The 10042-nt window shown below is 39.5% G+C and overlaps 1 protein-coding gene across 1 annotated transcript; it reads left to right on the top strand.

Annotated features, from left to right (window-relative positions):
* Positions 1 to 21: 21 nt before the first annotated feature.
* Positions 22 to 9516, top strand: LOC139935004 (scavenger receptor cysteine-rich domain-containing protein DMBT1-like). Its single transcript, XM_071929445.1, has 7 exons — positions 22 to 521; positions 2276 to 2614; positions 3105 to 3437; positions 4086 to 4421; positions 4831 to 5184; positions 6124 to 7938; positions 9381 to 9516. The coding sequence occupies exons 1-6, from the start codon at positions 326 to 328 to the stop codon at positions 6435 to 6437; spliced, it is 1872 nt and encodes a 623-aa protein (XP_071785546.1). The 5' UTR covers positions 22 to 325; the 3' UTR covers positions 6438 to 7938; positions 9381 to 9516.
* The last annotated feature ends 526 nt before the right edge of the window (positions 9517 to 10042 follow it).

Here is a 10042-nt window from a genome sequence, read left to right as displayed (position 1 = left end):
GGAGGGCGCTCTTCAGGACAACAAGTCGGTCGGAGGAAGTTCTGATTTTATTTGGGGATGTCTAGTCTCAGAAATAAAAACAACTCCGATTATTGTTTACTTTGAGTCACCCGTTCACAACAAGTTTTCTGAAACTCCAAAAGAGTCGATAATGAAGTTTGTACAATGAGAGGGGACGTTTGTTTCAGGAAAAACCGTAAACAGTGATGGAGGAAATCTTAGTAAAGAGATCTTCAGAATCTTGGGTTTTGATGCATGATGCATTGATTTGGTGAATGACATTGGGTTGACATTCCACTCAATAGAAGAGTCAAGCCGACCTTCAATGGCTATTCATGTAACATTATTTAGAGTGAACATGACAATAGCGTCCACAATAGCTATGCGGCATGTGCAGTGGATGTGGTTGTGGGGCAGGATATTTGTGATGATGTTCGTGTTGACTTGGTGTAGTCATGTCTGTAAATCTGTTTCAACTCCAGGCGATTCACACTCAGCATGCCCACCGACACACAAAAGTGGTAAAGTATTTTTGATTTAATTGTCTATATAATATGATTTCTTGAAGTTACAAATTTTTAATACCGTGTGGATTATATTTAACTTATGGATTATTATGTGAATTTTGATTTATTATCAATGTATCAGTACTTATAATTAAAAAAGTAATTAATTAATAGTTAAAAACTTACCATTATTTTTTAGAGTTGTTTGTTTGTTTTGTTTGTTTGTTTGTTTGGATAACTTTCCGTATGGTGCCACCACTTTTATTCACTCATTTTTATAAAAAGGGATATCTCACTGAGGTTAATTAGATACTATATTTATTTCATATCGAATGAAAAAGTGGTGGCGCCATACGGAAACTTTTCCGTTTGTTTTTATAAATTATTTTTGGGGTTGAACAAAGAATTGACTAGAGTGGGATTCGAACCAAAGACCTTTGGATTAATGGCCGGCACTCTACCAACTGAGCTATCTAGCCCTATATTGGCGGTGTCCCTATTTTGTCAATATCTTTGTTCGGGGGTGCCACTGCCAACATAGGGCTAGATAGCTCAGTTGGTAGAGCCGGCACATTAATCCGGAGGTTGTTGGTTCGAATCCCACTCTAGTCAATTCTTTGTTCAACCCCAAAAATCATTTCAAAATTTACCCAGTCAGTTGCCCTTGTGGTTTATATTGATATCTTTTTATAAATTATTATAATAAATCATGTTTTCTAGAAACTAGTATCAGGCTTCCCCATGAGAGCCTTACAAAATAGTTTTTAGAACTTCGGAAAAATTGGTGTTTTTGCTTCTTGTAATTACGCCTAAAGCTAAAAAATGATGTAAACTCTCCACGATTGACACATTTTCCAAATTCTTCTGCTACCTTTTTTTTTATTCATTAAGAAATAAAACAATATTCTATTTACTCTTTTGGCCTGTTGGGTAAAAATGATTGAACAAGTGGTGGCAGGATATGGAAATCTCTCCGTAAGATTATTTATTACTAAAGGTGATGACAGTCATTAGCTAAATTGACTGCATGCTTTATGTATGGTGTTTACTGTAAAAGTGGCTGACTGGATTCAGCATCTTTGCATTTGATTAAAAAACTGATGCTTGGAACTGGTCCAAATCTTAATTGTTTGACACAAAACTGGGCCACACCCATTACCACAGATGCTGCATGGCAAACTTGGCTCTTGTTCAAACCATCCCTGGAGGAAGTGACAGCTGGGAAGTGGTTAATATTCTCGGAACATTTCAGTTCATCACCAAATTTTATTTTTAATGGGAGAAGAACAAGAAGTCTGCCTCAATACAATTTGATTTTGTCCAATCTGTAAATTGACAGCATATATGCTGTGTTTTAGCCAACAGTATGACAGTTTGATACTTCAAAGTGTTTTTTTTTTTGTTTTTTTTTTGTCACTTTACTCATTACTTACTGTGGCTGTGATAAGTATGTTTTTGTCACTTCCCTTAGAACAATTGGTCTATGACCATCTGGAGGATTTTATAATATTGCTTCATTTATTTATTTGGTCTTATTTAACCAGGGTAGCCCCATCGGTTTTCAATGAACTGTTGACCCTGGATACAATATAAAATATGAATGAAAACACAAAAACAGCTAAAAATTACCTGAAGAGCTCAAAGAGTATAAACAGAGAGGATTTTTTACACACACGCCAACCATGCCACCCCTAAACCTAGCCTATACTGATAATGGCGTGAATATTTGATCAGAATTCTTCTATCTTTAGTTTTTTTTTCTTCTTCAGAACTCCCCGTCAGGATTGTCGGGGGAAGTTTTCTCCATCAAGGCCGCATAGAAATCCTCGCCAGTGAGGAATGGTGGACGGTATGCAACAACATCTGGCACCCGAGCAACGCCGATGTAGTCTGTCGCCAGCTCGGGTTCCTACAGGCAGATGTGCTGGGTCCGACTCTGATGGGCGGGGCACAGTTTGGGCAGGGACAGGGACCAATGTTTATCGAGGACTTTAAATGTGCCGGGAACGAGAGCTATCTTGGGCAATGCTCCTGCAGCAAACCCACCACACAGAGCTGCCAGAGGGCGGAGGATGCTGTCGTTTCTTGTCAAGAGAGACCTCTACCAGGTAAAGATGTTATTATCATGTTTTCGTCATGTCTTTTCTTTTTTGTTTAATGATAATATATCAACTTTCAAAATAATATACTCTTATATAAAACACAGGGATGTGATTCCTCCGCTTCAAACGGAATTCTGAAATTTTGTTTTTTTTATCCCCCCCCCCCCCCACCTCACTAAAGATAAATTTCTAAAAGAAATGGAGATACATGTATAACCATATAATAACGCCCCATTTTGTAGAGTAGAGCTTTTAATACCAAAGATAAATGATTGGGCTTCATGCTTGCAAGTTTTCAAGCTCGCATGCTAATGCGCTTTGCGCTGGGAATCCGAGTTCAGTTTTTTCTCTCAACAGCCCTGAAACGTATACCTTCCCTTTCTAAAGTAGTATGCGCAGCAATCAAATATCTTTTTTTAATCGACAATTTTGAGAAATTATTCCATCATGAAAAAGTTTCATATTCTTTTTTTTTCTTTTCTATGTGTATGTTCAGTCCGTCTTGTGGGTGGAGAGTCGCCCTTAGACGGGGCCGTAGAAGTCCTGTACGGAAAACAGTGGCTACCTGTTTGTCACGACCAGTGGGGCATAGACGAGGCCACGGCAGTGTGCCAGCAGCTTGGATTCAACTACGCACTGTCGGCAACGGCACTTCATCCCAAGGAGACAACAGGAGCGGGCAGTCCTAAGAGCCTTAGACAGCGGGTGGATTTCAGTTGTCCGAGATGGCAGGAGTTCTTGACGCAGTGCAAGAGTAGTGGCCCGAGTGTCGGGAACTGTGTCATGAATGCTGGTGTGGTTTGCAGCAATCAAAGCTCCCCAAATGCAGGTAAACTGGGCCCTATTTCATAAAGCCTGTAAGCATAAAAAAATGGACTCTGTCCTTGGACCACTCCTTTTTATTTTGTATCATAGAGGCACTGGGGTGTGGATTTCACAGAGAGTTAGGACTAGTCCTAATTTAGGACTAGTCCTAGGAGATATCAAAATCGTATAGCTAGTCCTAAGTTAGGTCGAGTAACTCATCCTAACTCGAGATAAGACTAGTCCTAACTCAATGTGAAATCCACCCCAGAACACCTTTGGTAATTGTCAAAGACCAGTCTTCTCACTTGGTGTATTTCAACATGCATAAAATATTAAAAACACACTTGTGGAAATTATGACCCAGTAGGTCGTCGAAGTTGCACAAGAATAATAAAAAGAAAAAACACCCTTGTCGCACAATTTGTGTGCTTTCAGATGCTTAATTTTGAGACCTGAGCCGAGGTCTTGAAATCATTCAAATATTTCAGTGGAAAATAATTTTTTTCTGGAAAACTACCTTACTTCAGAGGGAGCCGTTTCTCAAAATGATTTTTACTATCAACAGCTCTCCATCGCTCGTACCCATTAAATTCTAATGCTAACAAGTAGTTTGAGTAATTACCAATAGTGTCCAGTGCCTTTAAAGATTTGTTTTGTTTTCCCCAAACAGGAGCAGTCATTCGTCTGTCTCCTGAAGAAGGTTCAAGTAAAGGCCAAGTGGAAATTGACTACTTCGGAACTTGGTGGTCTCTATGCAGCGAGGGATGGGACATTGCAGCTGCGCAAGTTGCTTGCAGACAGCTTGGGTTTCAGTTTGCGCTACCTGTAGATCTTTCGGAAGACTGCACAAAGCTTACCAAGTCAATACTCATTAGCAATATCGTATGTAAAGGGACGGAAGGATCGCTGGCGGAATGCCAGCAGGAGTTTGCGACGGTGGACGAGTGTAATTCAGATCGGATGGCCAGAGTGGAGTGCAGCGATAGCGAGCCTACACCAATGCCAGGTAAGTCGTGCCAGCTGGCCATTTGAAATAATAGAGATGCAGCATGGCTGTGTCTGTAAACATTGACTTTTTATGTGTATATTTTTGGGGGTTAGTGCTACAACTGGCCCAAATCAACTCCGAACAGGGGCACACCTTTTACCTACATGTATCAACGTTTGAATCTTAGAAAGGATTCATGTATGAAATGTTTCTCAGATTTCTGATTGGTGGATGGTTTCAATGCTCTTGAGAGAATTCCTTGGCAGTTTTCTCAGCAAGAAGACACTGTATTTAGGTGATACTTTCATACATGTATGTGACTTTGTATTTGTCTTAATATCAATACGTATTAAATCAGCATTCATTCTTTCGACAAAGACCAGTCTATAGCTCTACCTTGAATAACTTTTTTTTTAAACCTTCACAGATTTCCAAGTCCGACTTAAAGACGGTTATTTCCCGTACGAGGGTCGAGTGGAGATTTCATACGAGGGACAATGGGGTACCGTCTGCGACGACAACTGGGACTACACCGATGCTGACGTGGTGTGCCAGCAGCTTGGGTACTATGCGGCTAACGCGGCCGCATCGCAAGCGTACTTCGGCGAGGGCACCGGACCCATCCTTCTCGACGACGTGGAGTGTCTCGGGAACGAGACGCATCTGTTGGACTGCGCCCATCAAGGGATTGGGAATCATAACTGTAAGCACAACGAAGATGCGGGGGTGCAGTGCCATGAGAGTAAGATTCCACTGGTCACTATGTATCCTGAAATGGCAGGTGAGTTAAAACTCAACACTAAGGGGCCATTCGGAATAGTCTATATTAAAAATTTTATAAAATAAATTTAAATAGTTTTGCAGTGCATGCGTCGGGACCACTTTGGTAGCACATGAGTCATTTTTGTGTGTCCCCCCCCCCAAGAATATGCGAACATTCAAATGTGGAGATTGTCTTTAACTGGTTGCCTGTAAATTGCCTCGTGTGACATGACTTTAACCTTACACTATCCGCAACTCTGCTACAAAGTCTTCCTGTGAAGCAGTTTTCTCCCCAAAGAGCTGCGACCAACTTAATAGAGCCGCTTAATCAGAAAAAAATGCCTAAAAATGTTCTGCTTAGCAAAAGTAAAAAAAGTTACAGGCATGTACTTATAGCTAGAGGATTGCGTTCTGCGTAAGTAAACTTGCGAACATGCGAAGCCAGCCGGTCTTAATTAGCTCCAGGTATGTCTTTATCAGCCGTTTAAACATCCCCACTTGACATGCTCTACTCCAATAGGAATAGTGAAACTGTCTGGGGTACTTAATAATAATAATATTGAAGTCTTACATACATGTAGCGCACGTATCTACCAACAAGGTACTCAAGGCACTTAGTATACACATTTTTACAGAGAGATAGGATATTGAGTTTATGAATTCTGAGACCCAATTGTGTGGCACCTTATAAGGGTTTACAAGGTGCTAAGGCGCATTCAGAAACCCAGCCAGGAACGCCGGGGCGAACCCCTTCTTTTTTTTATAGAAAGGACCAACGGCTTTAAGTCCCATCCGAAGGAAAAAGCAAAGGTTAAGTGGCTTCCCTTGAGGACACAAGTGTTATTACTGCGACTCGAACCCACATTCTGCTGATCAGAAACAGAAATTCGGTGCTCTAAACCACTCGGCCACGACACTTCAATTTATAAATGTCTGTTTTTATATCCTCTGTCTTCAGATTCCTTCCTACCTCTAATCGTTGTTCTCATCAATGGCCTGATTGCCCTCCTCATCGTCATAAGCTGCCTCATCTACTGCTCGCTTAAACTCTGGGACAGACACGTCCTACGCCGACACATTGCCCACATCAGACAAGCGCAGAATGCAACGGGGGGCGACAACAACACGCCCATGGAGTATATAGACAATCCGCCGGCGTACAACACGGTACTGGAAAACCAAGATGTTTACATCAGGCAGCGGTCTGAAACCCCACCTCCTGACTACGATGAAGTTATGAAGCTTCATCGGGCAGACACGACGCATGTTTGAGGATTTTGTACAGTATTTTTTATTTTGTTTTATAGTATCAAAAATTATTATTTAATACTTTATAATGCGATAGGAAACAAGACTTTGTTATCGCCGTGCCATTTTTGGGTTTGTTTAGCGTAATAGCATTAAACGGAAGTGAAATTTGCTGTTTGACTAATTATGAATATGTAGAGTGTTTGTTTTGTTTTTGTTTTTTTATGTCTGCAGGCAAATGCATAGTTGCAAAGCTCACATCAACTTCAAACTTTGAATGTAATTAGACTATAGGTTAGCAGAAGTAATGACCTCATGATGATGACATCAGGTGTCGAATTACAAGCCATTTAAGTAAACAAATTGTAAAAATTACCTTATTTGACCTTCACTTCTGGTCCAAATCAGAAGTACAAAATAGCACATACAAAAATGTGTAATTTATTAATGAAACATGCTACATAATCATTACATCAATTTTTAAAGGCAGTGGACACTATTGGTAATTACTCAAAATATTTATTAGCAAAAAAACTTACATGGTAACTTGTAATGGGGAGAGGTTGATAATATAAAATATTGTGAGAACGGCTCCCTCTGAAGTGACGTAGTTTTTGAGAAAGAAGTTTTTTTTCCACAATTTGATTTTGAGACATCAACTTTAGAATTTGAGGTCTCGAAATCAAGCATCTGAAAACACACAACTTTGTGGGTGTTTTTTCTTTCATTATCATCTCGCAACTTCAATGACCAATTGAGCTCAAATTTTCACAGGTTTGTTATTTTATGCATATGTTGAGATGTATCTCAAGTGAGAAGACTCGTCTTTGACAATTACCAATAGTGTCCACTGTCTATAATAATCATTACATCAACTTTTAAAGCTCTTGGGCAATGCACAAAACGTGACCTATTTTACCTTCAGTTCCTGTCGAGACCGGAGGTTTCATGTTTCATATGACAAATTCGAACACCCGGAGATTGGCTGCAAACTCTAGAACTCTAGTTTGATTTGATTCAGGGAAGTTGTGTTTTTTTGTTTCCTGATTTGAAAAAAATATATAAAAATTCACATACTTAACAAAACAGAAATTTGAGAAAATCAAGACCAGGTGATGGTTTCATTCTACATACTTTAATTATTCCACTTTCGTATTTTCATTTCAATAATTAATTCTGGTTTGAAGCCAAGGACATTCAGAAAAGTGTACTTTTTTTTATCACTATACTTCCCGAGAGCCCAACGGAGAAAAGACCAAAAATCAAAGTTTCAGTATTAGATGTTGGAGGAAAAGCCAAGAGAATTATTTCAAGGGAAATCCACGCCATCAGGTAGGGACTGAAAACCGGATCTACAAAGTCCATCTGGAGTTATTCAACGCGGGGGTCCCACAGGTGGAAGGCCAGGAAAGATACGACTACGCCAACCCAACCGCCCAACTGTGACTTGAAGAAGTAAAGACGCAGCTGTGCTGTATTTGTCCTGAGAATAACGGCGAGTGTCACAGCGTACCCAACATGACAGGTAAGATGAACTTATCATCCTCAACATTTACTCTTTCAATCTGGGTTTCACAGAAAGTGAAGACCAGTTTTATCTTGATTACTCGTCCTAACTTAGGACTTAAAGGAACACGTTGCCTTGTCTATAAAAAGCGTTTGTAACCGTTTGTTATAAAATTAATGTATATACATGTACGGTTAGAAAGATGTAAGAGTAGAATACAATGATCTACACAAATATGCCTCAAAATTGCCTGGTTTTCCTTTTATCTCGTTGACTAACACGATCGGCCATTTATGGGAGTCATAAAACGGTCGGCCATTTATGAGAGTCAAATTTTGGACTCCCATAAATGGCCGACCGTGCTAGTTCTCAAAGTAAAAGGAAAACCACGCAATTTCTAGGCAAATTTGTGTGGATAATTATATTTTACTTTTAAATTATCTATCTAACCATTTGCATTTAATAACAAATGGTTTAAAACGCTTTTCAACGACCAACTCGTCCGATCCAAGGCAACGTGTTCCTTTAAGCTTTTAATATCTACTAGGAGTCTTTGTGAAATAAACCCCTGGACACTATTGGTAATTGTCAAAGACCAGTATTCTCATATGGTGTAGCCCAACAAATGCATAAAATAACAAATCTGTACAAATTTTGAATCGATTGGTCATTGAAGTTGCAAGAGAATAATGAAAGAAAAAACAACCTTGTACGTTTTCAGATGCATAATTAAAGGCTTCAGACCTGAAGAAGTCTTTAATTATTTTTAAATATTTGAGTGAGAAATTACGTCTTTCAAAAAAAAATACTTTACTTCAGAGAATGCAGTTTCTCACCATGTGTATAACAACCAATAGCTTTGCATTGCTCATTACTTTTTTAGAGCCACCACTACTCAAGATTTACACATGATGCTCCCGAAAAATTTCACGCGATTACATTGTACAGAGGTTCTGAAGTCTTGAATCTCATTTCCACTTTGTCTTTCTTTGTTTTGCTGTCCTCTTATAACAACACTCCTGCTATAAAGAGGCAGTTTGGCCAGTCCAAGAGATCTAGTTATAACGATCAGCTCGACTGTAAATCCCAAACTTTTCCGCAAAATTACATCCAACAAAAAGTTTGAATCTCATTTAGTCCTAATCTCATTTCTGCTTTGTGTTACTGTCCTCTTATAATATCATTCCTGCTAAAAAGAGGCAGTATTTATAATTAGGCTAGTCCCAGTGATCTTGCAGAAACGGTCGACTCAATTGTAATTGTAAACCATTTTTGCAAAATAACATCCAATAAGAAGTTCCGAATCTCATTTCTGCTTTGTGTTACTTTGTTTTACGGTCGACTAGACTGTAATTGCAAACTTTTTTTCCTAAAAGTTGCAACTTAATAACAAGAGTAATATATATTCCTTTTCTAGATTCCTCCGAGTCTGTAACTCTTATCATTGTTCTTGTCAACAGAGTCCTTGCTACCCTACTTATTATCTGTTGCTTCATCTGTTACTTCCTCAAACAAAGAGACAATCGCATCAGACGTCAACTCCGTGCCAACCTCGCACAGGCCCAGAATGCATCAACAGATAGCAGCGACATCACACCCGTGGATTATACCGAAAGTCCGCCGTCGTACAGCACCGTCCTGGAAAATCGAGACGTTTACATTAGCCGGCGGTCTGAAATCCCGCCTCCTGATTACGATGACGTTATAAAGCTTCATCGGGCAGAGTCGTGTGTTTATGCACAGTGTTTGGGTATTATGGTGAGTTTAGACAACGGACATTCTGATAGAGAACAGGTTTAATTTTTGTGGCACTATTTTTTTTGAAAATCTACATTATACATTATATTAAATCATATCAAATTATAATCAAATGAATTCCAATCAAACTTTTTCCTCTACAGGGGGATCATTTTCACAGGGTGATCATTTTCACAGGGTGGAACAGGGTGATCAGCTTCACAGGTGTAGCTAGGCAGAACCAGCAGGGCGGGGGCAATGAATTGTTGGGGGGTAGAAGAGGGAAAGCCTCCCCCTCAGATTAATTACCCCCCCCCCTTGCCTCCAAATGAGAAAAATGCACTTCTGAATAGTACACAAAAAGGTCCCCCCAAAAAATATATAT

Source organism: Asterias amurensis, chromosome 3 (assembly GCF_032118995.1).
Source record: "Asterias amurensis chromosome 3, ASM3211899v1".
NCBI lineage: Eukaryota > Metazoa > Echinodermata > Asteroidea > Forcipulatida > Asteriidae > Asterias > Asterias amurensis.
This window is presented reverse-complemented; position numbering and strand designations above follow the sequence as displayed.

Coding starts and splice junctions, on each gene's coding strand:
- LOC139935004 (XM_071929445.1), top strand. CDS start 326: ATGGCTATTCATGTAACATTATTTAGAGTGAACATGACAATAGCGTCC. Junction 522..2,275: donor CCCACCGACACACAAAAGTG/GTAAAGTATTTT, acceptor TTTCTTCTTCAG/AACTCCCCGTCAGGATTGTC. Junction 5,185..6,123: donor TATGTATCCTGAAATGGCAG/GTGAGTTAAAAC, acceptor CTCTGTCTTCAG/ATTCCTTCCTACCTCTAATC.